General features: G+C 57.8%; 2 protein-coding genes across 6 annotated transcripts; one reads left to right on the top strand and one right to left on the bottom strand.

Annotated features, from left to right (window-relative positions):
- Positions 1–1,353: 1,353 nt before the first annotated feature.
- PLEKHH3 (pleckstrin homology, MyTH4 and FERM domain containing H3) lies at positions 1,354–10,919 on the top strand. Of its 5 annotated transcripts, none has more exons than XR_007131750.1 (13): positions 1,354–1,977; positions 3,986–4,041; positions 4,404–4,483; positions 4,589–4,780; positions 4,867–5,024; positions 5,133–5,253; positions 6,034–6,340; positions 6,932–7,139; positions 7,379–7,515; positions 7,805–7,937; positions 8,144–8,577; positions 8,880–9,071; positions 10,083–10,199. XR_007131750.1 is itself a non-coding variant. In XM_047757510.1 (13 exons), exons 1-13 carry the CDS (start codon positions 1,816–1,818, stop codon positions 10,257–10,259), a joined length of 2,382 nt encoding a protein of 793 aa, XP_047613466.1. In that variant the 5' UTR covers positions 1,355–1,815; the 3' UTR covers positions 10,260–10,919. The 5 variants fall into 5 exon arrangements, 4 of the variants coding, with proteins under 4 accessions (XP_047613468.1, XP_047613466.1, XP_047613467.1 ...); XM_047757510.1 differs by having other exon boundaries at positions 1,355–1,977; positions 8,144–8,602; positions 10,083–10,919; XM_047757511.1 differs by having other exon boundaries at positions 1,355–1,977; positions 7,379–7,506; positions 8,144–8,602; positions 10,083–10,919.
- A 439-nt stretch (positions 10,920–11,358) lies between these two features.
- TUBG2 (tubulin gamma 2) lies at positions 11,359–16,388 on the bottom strand. The gene is made up of 11 exons (XM_047757517.1): positions 16,103–16,388; positions 15,681–15,793; positions 15,309–15,476; positions 14,932–15,000; positions 14,499–14,578; positions 13,973–14,099; positions 12,996–13,082; positions 12,721–12,870; positions 12,108–12,260; positions 11,863–12,024; positions 11,359–11,734 (listed from the first exon to the last, which is right to left on the bottom strand). The coding sequence occupies exons 1-11, from the start codon at positions 16,149–16,151 to the stop codon at positions 11,537–11,539; spliced, it is 1,356 nt and encodes a 451-aa protein (XP_047613473.1). The 5' UTR covers positions 16,152–16,388; the 3' UTR covers positions 11,359–11,536.
- Positions 16,389–19,066: the final 2,678 nt, after the last annotated feature.

The following is a 19,066-nucleotide window of genomic DNA, read 5'->3' on the forward strand; positions in this document are numbered from 1 at the left end:
AGAGGTTAGACAAGGGAAAAAACTTCCCTTGAAGGCAAGGGCTTGGGATCCAGGTACATGGTTGTGGTGCTAACGTCCCTAGGAAGTCTCAGCACAGGCCACACTCCTCTGGGGCGAGGTCAAGGCAGGGATGGCCTCTAGAGACATTGATTCTTGGTCTTTGTTTTATACAGTCACGACAGGCACGATGATGTCCGCGTGTGACAAGTCTCGCGGTTTAATATCCGGTCATCAAAGCTGCCCCAACCGCTCCAGTCGAGAGTCTGGGGACCCAGGGCAAGACGGGCGGGGCGTGGCGGGGATGTCTCCAGGGAGGCGCTGGCCTGTCGTCCCCGCCCTGTCCCGCCCCGCCCAGCTCGGGCTAGCCTTCCTTCCGTGAGCCTCTGGCGGCTGAGACCAAGAACCACGGCCTCAAGGGACAGGATCTAGGGGAGCACCGGAGATGGCGCCGATCCTCAAAGGGTCCCACACGCCAGCCACTGGGGGCCAACCTGGAACCATCCACCGGAGACCGCGGGAATCGCCGCTGAGTCAGCAATGCACGCGCGCGCCCGCGGTCGCTCTGGCCCCGCCCCGTCCCTGACCCCGCCCCGTCTGCTTAGAGCCTCTGTTAACCCCTTCCTACACAGAACCGCAGGGATAGTCACCCTGAGAGGCCTCCACTTCATTCGAATTCCCTAGAATTCCAAGTCACTCTTCCAACTGGAGTTCCTTGAACTGTGCCTTCTAAATTAGATTTATTTCCGGCCTAGGTCAGAACTTTCCCGGAGTCTCTGCCTCAGCTTCTTCGCCTCAAAAAGAAGATGACTCAGATAGAGGAACAGGACTCCTCCATCCAGGGGCGGAGGGCTACTACCTATAGGGCTGTGCCTGGCACAGGTAGCTAAGGCTCTTTCCTTTCTCAAAGACCGAGACAAGGGTTCAGAGGGCAACAATCGGAGCCTTCCTCTATGCCCTATGGGCCTTTCGTCCTCCAAAGCTCCAGCTCAAGAGCGCTTTTAATTTGTCGATTGGTGAGCCAAGAGTTAAAACAAGAGGCTGAAGGCGGGCTTCCGTGACGTCACTAGCAGTCAGAGTCCGACCTCAGAGATGGGGGCGTGGTTAACAGCTCACAGCCCCCTCCCTCCTTATTCCCATGCCCCTCCCCGCTGTCACCAAGCCAGGAGCACATGATGCAACCCGCCGCGATTTCAGTGGCTTGATTGGTGGCCGCGCCCGGCGCCAGGCACAAGGATTGGACCGTGGAGGCCGTGACGAGAACTGGACCCTGCCCTGTAAAGGAGGGAGGAGAGAAAGAAGAGGGAGGGGGAGCCTGGACGGGAGGGGGGCGGGGAGGCGGGGTCCCAGCGCTGTGCTCGTGCCCCTAGCGCGCCAGTCCCGGGGCTGCAGGGAGCGCAGCGCGCGCGGCCCGGGCCCCGGCCACCGGACGCCCTACCGGACGCGACCCTCCCTGGAGCTCGGACAACTGCCCTCCTCGGACACTGCACCGGACACTGCCCCCCATAGGGCTGGACACTACAACGGACACTACTTCCCAGCTCCGGACATTGCTCCCTCCCCCCCGCCCCCCGCCCCCGGGCCCTGGACCCTTTCCTCCCTCCCCCTCCGGGGGCCCAGACACTAAGCCCCCCACAAGCTCTAGTTAGCGACCCCTTGCACCTCAGCGCAAGACAACGCCTCCTCCCAGTCCCCCTCTCCCTTCCCCTCCTCCCGCCTCATCTTTCCCCGGCTGGTGTCGGAGCCCCGCCAGTTTCTCCGACCCCCTGCAGTTCGGCCCCGACTGCCCGCGTCCCCTTCCCCCGGCTGCTCGCCCGGATGCCTCTCCCCGGGGGATTGTGGTGGCTCCTCTGCTGCCGTCGAGGCTTTACTCTTCTGCACCGGGACTACGGGGACGGCGAGCTTAGCGGGGACGGGGACGAAGACGAGGACGAGGAGAGCTTTGAGCTACGGACCCCGAGTCCAGCGGGCGGCGGGAGGGTAAGTCCCGGGGGGTTTGGAGCCTTGTCTCTCCCTCTCACTGCAGCCAGCCGTCACGCCTGATCCTGCCCAACTCCAGCCAAACGCCGTGTTCTTGCCGAGTGGGGACTCGGGAGAGGATTTTTGCCTGGGGGCCAGAAGCCCCCAGGAGCTCAAGCAGCAGCCCGCCTTGAGATGTGCCTGTGGGCCTCGCGCTGCACGCTGGGCGCTGTCCACCTGCTGGGGGCCCTGGGGCAGGGGAGGCGTCACGCCTGGCCCGACCTGGCCTGCCTCTCCCTTCCCCGCCGGGCCCGCGTCCCATCCCGTCTCCTTCCGCCTCCGCCAGCGCCGAGGAATGTGGCGAGGCCGGCTGGGCGGCTCGGACGCCTGGGTCTGCTCCGCTCCCAGTTCCTGAGTGCTGGGAGCCAGATGCGGGAGTTCCCGCCGCGGGGACCTGGGCCAGGGGAAGCAGGCATCCTCACGTTGAGGTCTGTGGCGGGGACCCCATGGAGAGGGAGCTGGGGGCCACAACTCTCTGAGGACCCTTCATTATTACTCTGGCACTCAGGACAGAACGCTGGGCCCTCCCTGGTGAGGCTCCTGGGGAATCCCTGAGGGAACAGGGAGGGACATAGGGCTCCCCAGTTTTGTCGTCTCTTCCGGTGGGGAAACCGAGGCTCTATTGGTGCTGAAGGCCATCATCCCCTGACGTCCCCTCTGATGCCCCTGCATGCCAGCAACCAGACGCAGGGCAACCAGACTCGCGGGTGCTGTGGCCTGGGTCAGGCTCCCATCCCCCGCTCAGGGGTCCCCAGCAGGCCCGGTGGCTCGGTGCCCGGGTGGGGCGGGCTGCGCCGCTGGGGCCGGCGCCAGCACCTGGCGGAGGCGGAGGGCAGATAAATATAGAGGGGAGAGGGAGGGAAGCAGGGGACTGCGATTAGGGGAGTTGGTCTAAGAGAGGGGTCAGCACCTGCCCCGTTGGTCGTGCGGCTGAGAGCCTCACTGAGACCCTCCAGAAAATAAGTGGATCTCCCCCCGCAGGGAAGCATAGGACCCAGGCATCCCCAAGCTTCCAGCCTGGGCAGGGCCGGCTTTGTGAAACCCTGCCATTGCTCCCTCATGCTGCACATCCACCACCGCCCCCCTCCCTGGAGCTTGGGGACAGGTGTCCCTGGCCCCCCTCCCCCCTCCCGCTCCTGGCTTTAACTGCCTGGACGCAATGGGACCATGGCACCATTCCCGAGTGACCTGGCTCCTGGATGGGTTTTTGGCCTCTCTTAGACCTCAGTCTTCAGTAGAAGTTCCAGGGCACAGGGGGCAAGTGGGGGGAGGACAAAATTCCAGACTCTACCTCCCATGGAGAGTATCCTCAGCCTGGCCTGAGCCCTAGCAAAAGGGCAGGGTCTTTGCTTACCACTGACTCTCAGAGGTGTCTGTGGGAGGGTTTAAGAAGCTCTTGGAGAAAGCCCTTTACTGAAAGGGTCCCTCTTCCCTTCATCCATCTCCATGCCCACCACCATCCTGCCAGCCTGAATGCCCACTTGTCAATGAAGGGAAAAGGAGGAGGAGGGGATGACTTCAAGCCTGCCAGAGCAAGAAAAGGCTTCATCCACCTCTTCTTTTCCAAAAATTGGGAAGCTAAAGCCCAAAGACTAGAGGGGGATTGTCAAAGTTGCACAAGGGGGTTGTGATCAGAGTTAGTAACTGAGCTGGTATTAGAACCCAGGTCTCCTGACTCTCTGCCCAGTGCTCTTTCTATTCTACCCCAACCTTTGATTGCATCTTTAAAGGGTAACAGAGACAAGGCTAGAGTCTTGGCTTCTTAGCTTGGGTTGTTCTGTAGAGGCTGGTGGAAAGGGCGAGCCCAGTGGCTTCAGCTCAGGTCAGTCACAGTCACAGTCACAATCACAGTCATCACCTCAGTCCTTGATTCCTCAATCCTCTGAGCAGCGCTGTCCTGGGGCAGAGGCCACAGGCATCTGGAGAGGTAGGGCTCTGAGCCTAAAGGCTGCCCTGCCTGTTTCCCCAGGGCCCTCTGGATGTGACGCTGACTCAGCCTGTGAGGAGCGGGCCAGTCTCGGACAGGTGAGAACAGCCCTACTTCCCATGATCTGGAGACCCTAGCCCATTCCCAAGACCCCTAGACTTTCCATCTTCCCTCCTGCCGTTGTGCAATAAGGGAGAGGCTTTACGCCGCCGCCGGACGCTGTGGTTTGGCCAGGGTCCCGGGGGGCGGTCCGGCTGGGGGCGCGGGGAGGAAGGGGGGGGCTCTCGGCTATTTCTGGCGCGAGGTCAGAACGGCCCAGAAGTTCCCACAGCCTGGGGGAGGGGTGCCCAGTCCGGGAGCAGGCACCCCTCGCGGTCTGGGGAGCCCTTAGCGAGGAGCCCCCTGGAGGCGGGGTGCAGGATCAGCAGCCTTGCCCAACCCTCCCTCCGCTCTTGCCCAGGCTGCAAAGCTGGGAAGAGACGCGGAGCCTCATCCCAGAGAAGGGGCCGCCGGAAGACGACCCGGACGTCGTCGTCAAAGGTGGGGATCCACCTCATGCACTCTGGAGGCCCCAACCCCAACCCTCCAGGGGATAATGTCTTCTCCTGCTGATTCCCCTCTCCTTCCTTCTCCCCCGCCCCCCAGGTTGGCTGTACCGCGAGCCCCGTGGAGGAGGGGCGCGGCCCTGGTTGCCCCCGCGCCGAGCCTGGTTCGTGCTCACCCGGGACTCCTTGGACCAGTTCAGCAGCAACGGGAAGGGGGCGCGGCGGCTCGGGAGCCTCGTGCTCACCAGCCTGTGCTCGGTGACCGGCCCAGAGCGCAGGCCAAAGGAGACCGGTGAGACCTCATGGGGATTCTTCTACCTACCAGGGCAGCGGCCCCGGCCAGCCCTGATTGCCCCCTGCGGCCCCTCTTTCCCCCAGGTCTGTGGTCCGTGACGGTGTCTGGCCGGAAGCACAGCGTTCGGCTCTGCTCTCCGCGCCAGGCCGAGGCGGAGCGCTGGGGGGTGGCGCTGCGCGAAGTGATCGCGTCCAAGGCGCCTCTGGAGACCCCCACCCAGCTGTTGCTCAGGGACATTCAGGTGCGAAGGAGGGCACACCAAGGAGAGAGAGGAGGGTGGCGGACTCAAGCTTTCGGCGTTCTGCGGAGCCCCCTTCTCCATCGCCATGATCCTTTCCCTGGCCTCTAGGAGAGTTGTGGAGACCCGGAAGCCGTCGCCCTTATTTATCATCGGAACCCAATTCTGAGGCACACCAGTGGAGCTCTGTATGCCCCACTCCTGCCCCTGCCCTATGGAGTCAGCTCCCCAGGTGAGTGGTTCCATGGCCCAAGTCCCTTGGATGGGGGATCTGAATGCATCACCTGATAGGGGTCTAGGAGTCCTCAGGGGGCCTACCCAGCCCCTCATTTTTCAAAGGATGAAGATGAAATCAGAAACTGAGCAGAATGATACGGGGCGGGGGCCGGGGCGGGGGGAACCAGCACAGAAAATAAGGCCCCCTTGGACCACCTTCTCAATGGGTCTCATTCTGACTGCATGAGTTTTTAATATTCTCTTCTGTTCTTTCATTATACTCTTCAGACCATGGCGTACTGCCTTTACAAGTGGTGGAAAAGCCATCACCTTGGGAGAACGTGCTGGCCTTATCTAGTTATACTTCTCCCCAAAAGGGAACAGTGACAGACCCAAGTCCTCAAGCTAGAGGATTAAGGGGGTGGGGGGCTGGGAGAAGAACCCTGGTTTTCTGATTCCCCGTCTAGTCTGTTTTCTGGCCCATAGTGATGGCTCTCAGTACCCATTACAGAATCTGAGGTTTGACCCTGTGTCCTTTAGTGCCCCTCCAAGTTACTAACTCAATGTGCAGCTTTAGGGGTTGCAGAGGGGGAGATCCTTGGGAAGCAGGGGTCGAGTTTGGCTCTTTGGGGACCACTGCTTTCCCTTCACTTTTCCTGTCCTTCGTACTCTCCCCTCCTTGCCACTCCCTGTCCCCTTATATTTCCTCCGACCTTCCCCTGGTTCGTGCCTTCCTTCCAGGGCCCAGCTCTGTGTCCCCTCTCCAAACCGTCCCTCCGCCCCCACCCTCCCGCAGGTCCGGGCTACGCACCCTTGCGCGAGGAGGCGGTGCGGCTGTTCCTGGCGCTGCAGGCCCTGGAGGGGGCGCGGCGCCCCGGGCCCCTGATGCAGGGTGTGCTCCAGACTTGCCGGGACCTGCCCGCGCTCCGAGACGAACTCTTCCTGCAGCTGGCTAAGCAGACCTCGGGCCCCGCAGGCCCCCCCGGGCCCCCGGCTACCCGAGACCCCGCGGCCCTGCGGTACTGGCAGCTCCTCACTTGCATGAGCTGCACCTTCCGGCCTGGGGGAGCTGTACGGGGGCACCTCCTCGGGCATCTGGAGAGGTGAGAGGGGAGGGGGGGTAAGGCCAAGGGAAGGGAGCTACAGGGCTGGAAAAGAATGGCAGGCCTTTCCAAAGGGTTTGGCAGATGGAGAACTTAGACCCGAAGAAGAGAAGGGACTTGCCTAGGGTCAGGGCCGCTGCTAATATGTACAGTGCCTTTGTGGGACTTACAAGATCATATCCCACTTGCGAGTGGAGAAATTACAAAAAGGCTTCCACTTTGGGCAACGGAATTTTATTAAAAGTCTGTTTTCCCTCAAGGCCGATGCAGTGCAGCGCCAGGCCTTTTAGGTTGGAAAACCAAATGCGAATGGAGTTTGGATTTCGACCCAAAAGAGGATCATGGAAGCTTTGGGAAGAGGGAGGGGGCAGTTAGTTGAAAGCTTCCAGGGGGCTTAGAAAGTAATTCAGCTCCACACAGACTATCAGGGGTAGATTCAAAAGAGCCAGGTGTGCTGCCTTCAAGGAACTTAGAGTTGGGGGGGGGGGGGAACTGACGAGATAACATAAACTGTAAAGTAAGAAGGCAAGAAGGAGGAGAGAAGGAAAGGCGTCTGAGCACTGATCCTTGGGTTCTTTCTCCCCAACCCAGGACTGAGCAGGCGCTCCCGGACTCGGAACTGGCGGAATATGCGCGTTTCATCCGCAAAGCCTTAGCCCGGACTCGAGGCCGAGAGCTGGTGCCATCTCTGGCAGAGATTTCTGCACTGAGCCGACGGCAGGAGCTGCTATGCACCGTGCACTGTCCGGGGGCTGGTGCCTGCCCTGTGGCCATAGACTCCCACACCACAGCGGGAGAGGTAAGACCAGAGGGACTCCTGAAACTTCGGCCTTCCTCCCAGCTTCCCACGCCTGGCTTCTCTGGTGCCTGGGCCCTAGGTTTGCCGGAGCCGGAAAGTCATCACTTGGGTAAGGCAGGGCTGTGTGTGGCAGGACTAAGACCTGAAAGACCCTTCCAAGTTGGATTGGCCCCTCCAAGAGTACTGGCAAGACCCTTGCGAGGTCTGGGCCTGACTTTCCTCTTATGCTCTCTCCCCAGGTTGCTCGAGAGCTGGTGGGGCGTCTGGGCTTGACCCGGAGCCGCAATGCATTCGCACTGTACGAGCAGCGAGGGGCCCAGGAGCGAGCCCTGGCTGGGGGCACCCTCGTGGCCGACGTGCTCACCAGGTTTGAGAAGTAAATGTCCAGCCCCAGCCCTACTCTCCGTTAGCCCACTCGCCTCTCAGCTTCGGTCAAACCCTAAGGAAACGTTTACCGAGCGCTTGTCATTTGCCCGGCAAAGTAACCTTCGCTGGTTCACAGATGCATCCCTGCGGGCGGGCGGTTTGCAGTCTGGCTTCAAGGCTCACCTCACGGGTCCGCTCCGCCGGGGCCCCGCCCCGAACGTCTGGCTCCGCCCCTTTCCTCGGGGCCGGAGACTTCGAGGGCCCTGCTCCTGCGCTGCAACAGGCCCTTTATTCTACAGCTTGGCGGCGGAGGAACCCGGGCTGGAAGACCCGCCCGACTCTGGTTGGAGACTGTGTCTGCGTCTTCACGGACCTCTGCACCCTGAGGGGCTGTCCCCAGATGGTCACGAGCTGCCTTTCCTTTTTGAGCAGGTGAGGATCTCCGGCATTCACGCCTCGCCAAACCACCCCCCCGCTGACTGAATCCCTCCCCTTCTGGGCCAGTGCATTTCGTCGGCAACCCCGGGGGAGGTTGTGCTCGAACCCCAGGCCTCCGATTCCAAACCCCGAGGCGTCTTCGCGACGGTACCCCGCGGCTCCTACGCTGACGCCCGCTGCCCCCCACCCCCACCCCGTAGGCTCACGCTCTGCTGCTGCGCGGCCGGCCGCCCCCGCCCGACGACACGCTGCGCGCCCTGGCGGCGCTGCGCCTGCAGAGCCTGCACCGGGACTTCTCCCCACGGGCGCCGCTACCGCGCCTGGACCGCTTGCTGCCCACCCCAGCCCCGCCGCGTGAAGACCCTCCCCGCCCCGTCCCCAGGCCTCCCCCCTCCGCCGCCCTGCTGGCCGGGGCAATCTGGAGCCCGGGCCTGGCCAAGAGGCGGGCGGAGCGGACCCGGCGTGGCGGGGCCGGCCGCACGGCGGGAAGCGTGGCCCGCGAGGGAGGAGGTGGCGCCGGCACAGCGGCGGCTGTGCTGGGAGGCTGGAAGCGGCTACGGGGCATGGGCCGAGCTGAGGCCATGGCTGCCTACCTGGCTCTTGCGGCGCAGTGTCCAGGGTTCGGCGCTGCTCGGTATGACGTTCTGGAGCTGAGCACGGTGAGGGGGAGAAGGGAGAGGGGGACTCTGGCGGCCCGAGCCCCACACCTTTGCCCCAGAGCCACAGGCCCCCACTGTGGGCCACCTCAGTCCCTCCACCCAGCACAGCTGTCCCTCTCAAACCCCAGGAGTCGCTGGCCCTTGGGTCCTCAACCTCTCTGGAGAGTGGATTATAGGGGGGCCCAGGAAACTTCTAGCTGACAGCCATCTCCCCCCACCAAGAGTAATGCTGCAGGGTCCCCGTCCTTCCACCCTGACTCTGCCTGTCTGTCTGCAGGAGCCTGGTGGGGGTGCTCCACAGAAACTATGCCTGGGCCTGGGAGCCAAGGCCATGTCCCTCTCCCGACCGGGTGAGACAGAGCCCATCCACAGTGTCAGCTATGGCCATGTGGCCGCCTGCCAGTTAATGGGCCCCCACACGCTGGCATTGAGGGTGGGAGAGAGCCAGCTCCTCCTGCAGAGTCCCCAGGTGAGTGGGAAGAGGGCGTAGAGGAGAAAGGAAGAGAAAGGATGTCAAGAAACATTTATTAAACACTGAGCATGGACCAGGTACAGCTCTAGACCCTGCGGATCCAGCAGTGATTAAAGACAAACAAGAGCTGGAGATCAGACACTTAATAAGGAATCAAAGACAATTTAGAATACCGATAAAGCTCCAAAGGGAAAGGTAGTGTGACAGGAAGTGACCAGAGGGGGCCATAGCATTAGGTAGGATGATCAGGAAAAGATCCTCAAAGAAGGTGACACCCGGAGTTCCCGCCGTGGTGCAGTGGGTCAAGAATCCTACTGCAGGAGTTCCTGTCGTGGCTCAGTGGTTCATGAACCTGACTAGTATCCAGAGGACACAGGTTTGATCCCTGGCCTTGCTCAGTGGGTTAAGGATCCAGTGTTGCCGTGAGCTGTGGTGTAGGTCACAGACATGGCTTGGATCCCACGTGGCTGTGGCCGTGGCCAGCAGCTACAGCTCCAATTCGACCCTTAGCCTGGGAACCTCTGTGCGCCGCGAATGCGGCCCTAAAAAGACAACAACAAAAAGAAGCCTACTGCAGCTGCTCAGATTGCTGCAGAGGTGCAGGTTTGACCCCCCACCTGGTGCAGTGAGTTAAAGGATCCAGCATTGCCGCAGCTGTAGCTTGGATCAATCCCTGGTCCAGGAAGTTCCCTTTGCTGAAGATATGGCCATAAAATTAAAAAAAAAAAAAAAGTGACATTTAAGCTAGCCAAAGGGAGATCTGAGGACACAGCATTTCAGGTAGAGGGATCTAGAGGTGCAAAGAGAGAGGAGAATAAACATAGGTTATTAGAGGAGTAGAAAAAAACAAATGTGATTGGCACACAGTGAGTGAGAGAGAGCAATGGTGAGGAAGGAAACGGTGCAGGGGGCAGCTCAGGTATGGCCTTGGGAAGGGGCCTGGGTGGAGGATAAGACAAAGGAGAACCCAGTGGTCCCTGTTGTTCTCTGCCCTCTGCCCTCTCTTAGGTGGAAGAGATCATGCAGCTGGTGAATGCTTACTTGGCCAACCCCTCCCCCGAGAGGCCCAGCAGCAGCCCTTCTCCTCCATGCCAAGACCTGCCAGACACCTCCCCTCCCAGCCAGCACCCGGCCCTGGACGAGTCCCAGGGACAGTCTGGCTGTTTGGGGCAGCTGCAGGACTGAGCTTGCCAAGAGGTCACGACCTCCCTCTTGCCTCCAGCCTGGACCTGGACTGTGCTGAGATTTCAGGGAACCATGGACCCTTTTGGCCCTGCAGGGACAGGGCACACACCCAAGGGCTGCAATGGGTGCAGACAATTTTCTAGTTTGTTTCTTAATTTATTTGTAGAAGAGAAGCAAAAAAAAAAAAAAAAAAATCCTTATTTACACAAACCCTTCCTGTGGGAGTGTTGTCAGTGGGACAAGTTGGAGCCCCATAGCTCAGAGCTCCACCCCTGGGGACGCCCACACTCTGGGCTTTTACCAGCACTGAGGGGAGTCTGAACACCACAGGGCTCCACCCTCTTTGACCTTCTGGATTTAACCTCCTCCTGGCCAGTATATGCCCTAAGGTGGTGGGTGGGGCAGGCAAGAGAGCAGTTTTGGAAGCTGGCAATTACTCATCCCCTCTTCCATTGAGTGGCATAGGGGTGGCCTCCTGGCGTCCCTGAGGCCTGATGGCAGTGAGTCATCAGGGCTGGCACTACCCAGTCCTACCCTGGTGTCCAGCAATCTGGGTCCATCTTTAATGTGTCTACTGCTTTGGGCCTGGAATGGAAGAAGCTTGAGGCAGGATCAGACCGAAGGACTTCTCTGGCGCAGATAAACACAGCTTTTTCCTGAGCTCTGTTCCTGCTTTATCAGATGGGGCTGAATTGGGTTGAATCCTGAGGATCTAATTGCCTTGAGCCTGGAATCCAGAGTCTTGGCTTTCCTGACCTGCTCAGAATGCTGCAGGTCCTCCTTCAGAAGCTTCCCCAGCCTCGACTGTGAGTGCGGGAGCAATGTGGGGCAATACTGATCCCCCCAGGGCAGGAGTTAGACACCGAGGCAACGGCAGACCTCAGGACCGCTCTGTAGTCTTGAGAGTGGGACTGGCTCCAGTAAAAGAGTTCAGTTCTAGGCAAGGGATGCTCTAGACTGGGACTAAGTGGTAAGAAGTTAGAGCAGGTAAAGGCCACCCTACCAACACATGCCTAGAACTGTGGGCCACCCTGGAAACCTTCTCATCATCCCCCATATTCACAGCCCAAGCCCTGACTATATTTACAACCAAGCTTACTCTATTTTATTACTTTATTAAAGCATATCAAGGGTCAGAGCATGGAAGGGAGGAAGGTGGGTGAACTCCTAAGCTGGAGAAGAACCTCGAAAGGTTGTTGATGGAGGAAATTTGGGTCAGAGGGACCAGGCATGATGGGGGCTGTGCTTTCTGTACAGGGGGTGTAGGAGGGAGGAAGTCACTGCTCCTGGGTGCCCCAGGAGATGTAGTCTGGCCGTGTGGCTGCGTGGTACTCGTCAATGAGCTCCTGCACAACCTCCCTAGACCTGTCCAGCTCGTCGAAGTTCTCCTTGAAGATGTCCTCCTTGCGGAACTGCTCCAGGAAGGCCTCCCGCTTCCGCAGCTTGTCGTACTGCTGGCAGGAACTTTCAAAGAGCTGAAAGAGAGAGAAATCTCCAGGATGGGAGCCAGTGCAAGACAGGGGATTGGAGTGGACATGGGGGAGAATGATGAAGGTGGCTAGTGGGACAGAATGGCCACAGAAGACCTGGAGGCTAGACTCACGGAGGAGATGCTGGTGTGGTTGGCCATCATGAGCCCGCTGACCCTGTGGGCAGAAGGCAGGTAGGGCGACTTCCTCGACAGGGCCACCTGGATGCTGGCTGGGCCCCAGGGGATGAAGTTGGCCAGCTTCCGTTCCCGGATCCGCTGCAGGCTCTTGTGGACCTGGGGCGGGCACAGGCGTGGTGGTGGTAGCCTCTCCTCTACCCCTGTGGCCTCCGGGGGTAGAACGAAGGGGCCACACCTACCTGGGTGGGGTCCACCTCCCCCTGGATGATGTTGAGGATGGCGATGTAGCAGTGGTTGGTCTGGCGATCCCGGCCTGTGGACACCATCACGTTCTTGGGCTGCAGCAGCCGCCTCATGACGTCCAGGACCGTGGTCTTCCTCACACTGGCCACCTGAGAGGACAGGGGGCCCCGGGGACCAGGCCAGCACTCAGGCGCAGCCCAGAGACGCACGGACAGAGGGGAGCGGGCACCACGTGTCCCCGTCAGACTCGGGGTGGTCTGCTCTCGCTGGGGACTGTCCTCAGACTCAGGGGCACCCGGAGCCTCTGCTGTGGGGTCCGGATGTCAGCCCTCCCGAGCTCAGCAGCCCCCGCCCTTGGCAGGAGCAGGAGCAGGAGCAGGAGCAGGAGCAGGAGCAGGAGCAGCCCGCGCACAGCCCAGCCCAGGCCCTGCGGGGAGCCTCGGGCAGAGGGAAGAGGAGTGCAGGTCAGCCAGGAAGGCGCCCCGCCTGTGCCTGTGCCGGTCCCCGAGCCCAGGGCGTCTGGGGGCTGCGAGGGGCAGCCCGGGCGCAGCAGGGAGAGGAGAAGAGGAAGGCGGGTCAGGGCCTGCTGGGCCCGAGGGCTGCTCCTACCGACTGGTCCGTGGTGAGCGGGGTGTAGCCGGTCATGAGGAAGTGGAGCCGCGGTGTGGGGATGAGCGAGGCGATGAGGCCGATGAGGTCGTTGTTCATGTAGCCGGGGTAGCGCAGGGTGGTGGTGCTGGCCGACATGATGGTGGACACCTGGGGGCGGGGTTCGTGTCACGGGCCTTGGCCCGGGGGTCCTGGCTTCCTTGGGCGGTGCTCCAGCAAGGGGGGGTTGGGTTCCAGTCCACAGGGGTCCAGGCGCGGGGGCGGGGTGTGCTCACCAGCTGGTTGATCTGGGAGAAGGACGGGTTCTGGATGTGCAGGCGGTCTGTGGCGATCCGGTTCAGGGCTGTGTTGTCCAGCACCACCTGGGGGGACAGAAGAGGGTCACGGCACCTTTTTGAGGAGAAAAGGGGCAGAGAAAAAAGTTATTAGCTTAGCCCTCCTCTTACCTCCAAAATTAACACGTAGGTGTGTTAATTTAAAAGGTAAATACTGTTTCTGGGGCATCGGGAGACACTTTTCTACCATCCAGTGCATTAAACAAATTTTTGATTGTTTAATACGTGCCAGGCACGGTGCCTGGCTCTGGAGAAAGCATGCCAAGGTAAAACAGGCAGGGTCTTCCCCTTCACCAGATCTACCATCTAGAGGTGGGAAACCAACATTAAATACAAAACAACAGAAAAGTAGTTAAAAACACACACACACACAAAAGGAGTTCCCATCCTGGCTCAGTGGTAACAAACCCGACTAGTAACCATGAGGACTCGGGTTCTATCCTTGGCCTTGCTCAGTGGGTTCAGGATCTCGTGTGGCTGTGGCTGTAGTGTAGGCCGGCAGCTGCAGCTCTGATTCGACCCCTAGCCTGGGAACTTCCATATGTCTCGGGTGTGGTCCTAAAAAGACCCCTCCCCCCAAAAAAGTACAGTTATAGCCTGAAATATGCACCAAGGAACTGACCTTACCTAGGTGATTAGGGAAGGTTTGCTAAGAAATTGACCTTGGGCTGAGAATCTAAGCATGAGTAGGCATTAAATAGACAAAGTGGGGACACGTGGGGGTGGGAGTTTATTCACTTTCTGAGAGTCTTGCTGCCTAAAGGGACTATAAACTTGGGATCAGGTCCTTATTTCATAATTTGGGCCACGGGGTATGGCTTTGTTGGTCCTCTGTTCTCTGGGGAAGGGCAGGGTGTAGGTGTCTCACTGGTGTGGGGAGGGGGACCAAAGCCCCCACTCCCTCCTCCCATGCTTACCACACAGTCTGCGTTCTGGGTCAGCCTCTTGAGTGTGAGCAGCGAGTTGTAGGGCTGGACCACTACATCGCTCATCTCGTCCTGGTTGGGAAACACTGAGTATGTCTGCACCAGCTTCTTGGGGTACCTGGGGGTGAGGAGGAGGGAGAGGGGAAGATGGCACAGGGAACTGGAAGGACTCCCATCACTGCCCATCTCTGGTTTCTCCAAGGATAACAGGGGCTATTCCTTTCCAAGTGCCACCAAGGTCTTGTACAAAAGGGGTGAGGGCAGAATGGTCAGAGCTCCAGAGCCAAAAAAGATAAGCCTAAAGCATCAAACTTGGTAGCTCCCCTCCTCTCCCTAGGCGAACCCCGCTCCTGGGAGTTATGGCTTCCAAGATGTTCCCTGGGTGACCAGGCTCTGTTCCTACCTGACTCAAAGGGAGTCATGATAGGTCTTCCAGTCCCAATGAAAAAAGTGACAAAAAGGAAAGACATTAGCTAGGGAAACAGGGCTAAAGCCCTCTCCCCAGACACAGGCTTACCTGTCATTCAGCCGCTCCAAGAGGTAGGAGCCAAGGCCAGAACCAGTCCCCCCAGCGATGGAATGACACAGCACGAAGCCCTGCAGAGGGAGGGGTGGAGAGGCAGTCTCCAGGAATCTGGGGAGTCGGGGGCGGGGGGGGGGGGGGGAGGCTCCGGCCTGTCTCATTCCCCATTCCCAACACACTCATATCTCAAGGCTTCCTCTGTGTCCATCCAGGCTGAGGCTCCTTGAGAAGGAAGACCCATGTCCAAGGAGCTGATGCCATCCAGATTAGGATCTCCTCGAGGACAAGGACTGTACCTTCTTCACCTCACTATCTCACATCTGGTACTCATTAAGAGGGTTTTGAATTGAAATGTCCCCCTCACACATCGGATCAGGCTACCTCCTGTCCTTTTCCCAGCACTCTTCAGCTTCCCCTGACACCTCACCTCCAGGCTGTCACTTCCATCTGCTTCTCGGTCTATGATATCAAAGATGTCTTCATGGATTTTTTCACCCTGTACAGAGACATGAGGAGGGAGGGTCTGAATGACATTTCTGGAAAGCATCTGTTTTCAGCACCAATAACTCTACTCTGGGACACTTTAAGCAGAGCTTCAGCTGGGGCCCTCACCCCAGAAATGCTACTTTGCAAATGATACGCACAAAGTTTGCATAAACCTCTATCTGGCTGTCCCTCTTATCAGCATAATTCCTTTGTCTCTTATTTATTGTCAATCTAGTCTGGTCAAATCCCCAGGCTGCTTGTGCCTGCCTTGTCCCAGGAAGGGGACATGAGGATCTTCTGGGATGGCCACCTGGATACCTGGGAGAATCCGCTGGCCCAGTTGTTGCCAGCTCCTCCTCCATGCTCCGACAGGTAGATGTTCTCTGGGTTGTAGAGCTTGGCATAGGGGGAATTGAGGATGGAGTGGATCACCCGCGGCTCCAGGTCCAGCAGCACCGCCCTGGGGATGTAGTGCTCATCATCCGCCTGTCAAGGGGAGTCCAGGAGGGGGCACAGTCAGCTCGGCCCGCCCAGTCTTCCAGTCCTCCCAACGCTGGCTCCTGCTCGCCCTCCCTCCTCAAGCCAGCCGCCCTGGCCACTCTGTTCAACGGGCTTCCTAGTACCAAGCCACTGCCCTTCCGTTCGGGCCCCCTGGGCCACTGCCAGCCCTGGTCAAGTTGCTGGGGGCACCTGGTAGAAGAAGACGTCCTTGCGGTCAGTGCCCTCGGTGGCGAACTCCTCCACGATGCCCTCGGGGCTGATGCCATGCTCGGCGCACAGTTGTTTCCAGAACTCGAACCCAACTGGGGGATGGGGAGAGACGCCTGGGTCTGCTAGAGCCTAAGGCCTCAGGAGCCCAGGATGAGGCTCAGAGGCTGTCACACTCAGAGGGTGGACCCAAGATTCCTGGGTCTGGGAGCTGTGACAGCTGGAGGCATGGCTCTCTGTCGGGGTGCGGTAGGGGGACCGTCTGTGGCTCAGTTCATCATAAGCAGTAAGGCGGGGGCGGTGTTCATGGAAGGGAAAGGGTAGCTGGAGGATGCCAAGCACTTGGGTGGGACCCGAAGGGAGAAGAACCGCAGGCTGGCGGGGCCCGGCGCTCGTTCGCTCACTCTGGTTGCCGCACTGGCCCAGCTGCAGGGTGATGATCTCCCGCGGCATCGCTCTTCAGACGTGGGCGCGCCAGCCCTGCTGCGGTGGAGGGAGTCAAGGCAGAGACGAATGCTTGGCAGCTGGGTGCGCAGGACGTGGGAAACGCGCGTTCTCTTCGCCTTTTGACGCGGGTGATCGGTCTGCGCGTGTGCAGTGTGGGCCTCCCCTCGGCCGGCGGCCCTGGGAGCCCAACCTGGGCATCATTTTCCCCTCCGCAGCAGCAGCAGCTGGAACTCTGCACAGGCGCAGAGTGAGGCCACGCCTCCTCCTGCCCACCCACCCCAGCTCCGCGCCTGCTCGGTTAGACGCGTGCAGCAGGGTAGCGACCGGGTGTGGGGGAGGGGAGGGGGAGGGAGGGGCGGTCCAGGTGTCCTGAGTCTGAGGCGCTGCTTAGGTAGGTGAGCGGCTCTGCCCGCCCTGCTAGGTAAAAGCGGTAGATTCAAGCCAAATTTTTTCTTTTTTCTTTTGTCTTTTTGCCTTTTCTAGGGCCGCTTCCCGCGGCACATGGAGGTTCCCAGGCTAGGGGTCTAAACGGAGCTGTAGCCAACCGCCTATGCCAGAGCCACAGCAACGCGGGATCCGAGCCGCGTCTGCGACCTACACCACAGTTCACAGCAACGCCAGATCCTTAATTAACCCTCTGAGCAAGGCCAGGGATCGAACCCGCAACCTTATGGTTCCTAGTTGGATTCCTTAACCACTGCACCATGACGGGAACTCCCAACTCTTTTAAATGTTTAAAGAATTTTTTAAAAATTATTTTAAATTTTATTTATTTTTTGCTTTTTAGGGTCCTACCCTCGGCATATGGAAGTTCCCAGGCTAGGGTTGGAATCTGAGCTACAGCTACCCGCCTACACCACAGCCACAGCAACTCGAGATCCCCAACCCACTGGCAGAGGCCAGGGATTGACCCTGCATTCTCATGGATACTGGGAGGATTTGTTTCCACGGGGCCACAATGGGAACTCCAAAAATTATTTTCAATTTTAAAGTTAAATGTACCTAACACATTGTATACCATGTAGGCATTCCTGCTGTGGCCCAGTGGGTTAAGGGTCAGACTGCAGCAGGGTTGGATCCACAACCGGAAACTTCCATATGGGGGGAGGGGCAGCTGAAAAAGAAAATTTACCATCTTAACCATTTTAAACTGTACAATTCTGTAGGATTAGGTATATACACATTGTTCTGTAACTGTCACCACCATTCATCTCCAAAACTTTGTCATCTTCTCAAACTGAAACTGTACCCATTGAACAGTAACCCTGCCCTCATCACCATTCTATTCTGTCTCTGAGTCGGACTACTCTTGAGTACCTCCTATAAGTGGAATCACATGCTATTTGTCCTTTTCTGTCTGGCTTATCTCACTTAGCATAATGTCCTTGAGGTTACTCCATGTTGTAGCATATATCAGACTTTTATTCCTTGTTAAGGATGTATGCATATACCTTTATACCATATTTTGTGTTTATCCATCCATCTGTTGATGGACATTGGGGTTGTTTCTACCTATTGGGTATTATGAATAATCCTGCTCTCAACATAGGTGTACAAATATCTGAATCCTCGCTTCTTAGGTTCTTCTGGAGCAGAACTGCTGGATCACAGGGTTATTCTGTGTTTACTTTTTTTGCAGAATTTCTGTACCATTTTCCACAGTAAATGGCTGCACCATTTCACATTCCCAGCAGCAATGCACAAGAGTTCCAATTTCTCCACATCCTCACCAACACTTGTCAGCTTTTTATTTTAATAATAGCCACCCTAATGCATGTGAAGTGGTATCTCGTGGTCTCTCTCTCTCTTTTTTTTTTTTTGACTGTGCCCAAGGCATGTGGAAGTTCCAGGGCCAGGGAATGAACCCAAACCACAGCAGCAACCAGAGCCACAGCAGTGGCCTTGATTCTTAACCTGCTGAGCCACCATGGAACTCTTCTTTTTCTTCTTATTTTTTTGCTTTTTACAGCCATGCCTGTAGCATATGGGAATTCCCAGGCTGAGGTGGAATTGGAGTTGTAGCTGCTGGCCTATACCACAGCCACAGCAAAGAGGGATCTGAGCCTTGTCTGTGAGCTACACCACAGCTCATGGCAACACTGGATCCTAACCCACTGAGCAAGGCCAGGAATCCAACCCTGGTTCTGATGGATACTAGTCAAATTTGTTACCACCGAGTGACGACGGGAACTCCCTATTTTAATTTTTATTATTGTTATTATTTTTGGTCTTTTTAGGGCCACACTTGTGGCATATGGAGGTTTCCAGGCTAGGGGTCCAGTTAGAGCTGTAGCCACCGGCCTACACTAGAGTCATAGCAACATGGATCTGAGCTGCGTCTGCGACCTATACCACAGCTCACTGCAGCGCCAGATCCTTAACCCACTGAGCAAGGCTAGCTAGGGATCGAATCCGAATCCTCATGGATGCCAGTCGGGTTCACTAACTGCTGAGCCACGATGGGAATTCCCTCCCTATTTTATTTTAAATTACAAATAATTTTACACGTACAAGCATGATTTTGTATTTTTACAATATATTTTTTGTTTTGAAATATCGAATAAATAGTATCAGTGTAATATCCTTTTGTAACCTGTTTTTTTCACCCTTCGTTAGATTTTGTGATTTAGTCATGCTGATACACGTCGATTTATTTCATTCCTTTCATTGGATGAATAAAACCAGTTTATTCTTTTTCCACACAGGGGCCATTAATTGTTTCCACTTACTACCTATTACATCATATGAGCGCAGGACTTGTCCACTCGTGAACATGAAGGAAAACATCTCTACCAAGAGCTTGGGCAGCTCCAGCTTTACAAGGTTTGGCATACAACCAGATGGTTGTACCAATTACACTTCTGTCAGCAATAGAATTTTCATTTCCCGACACTCAGTTCCACCCTTGGATGATCAGATCT

Source organism: Phacochoerus africanus, chromosome 14 (genome assembly GCF_016906955.1).
Source record: "Phacochoerus africanus isolate WHEZ1 chromosome 14, ROS_Pafr_v1, whole genome shotgun sequence".
Taxonomy (NCBI): Eukaryota; Metazoa; Chordata; class Mammalia; order Artiodactyla; family Suidae; genus Phacochoerus; species Phacochoerus africanus.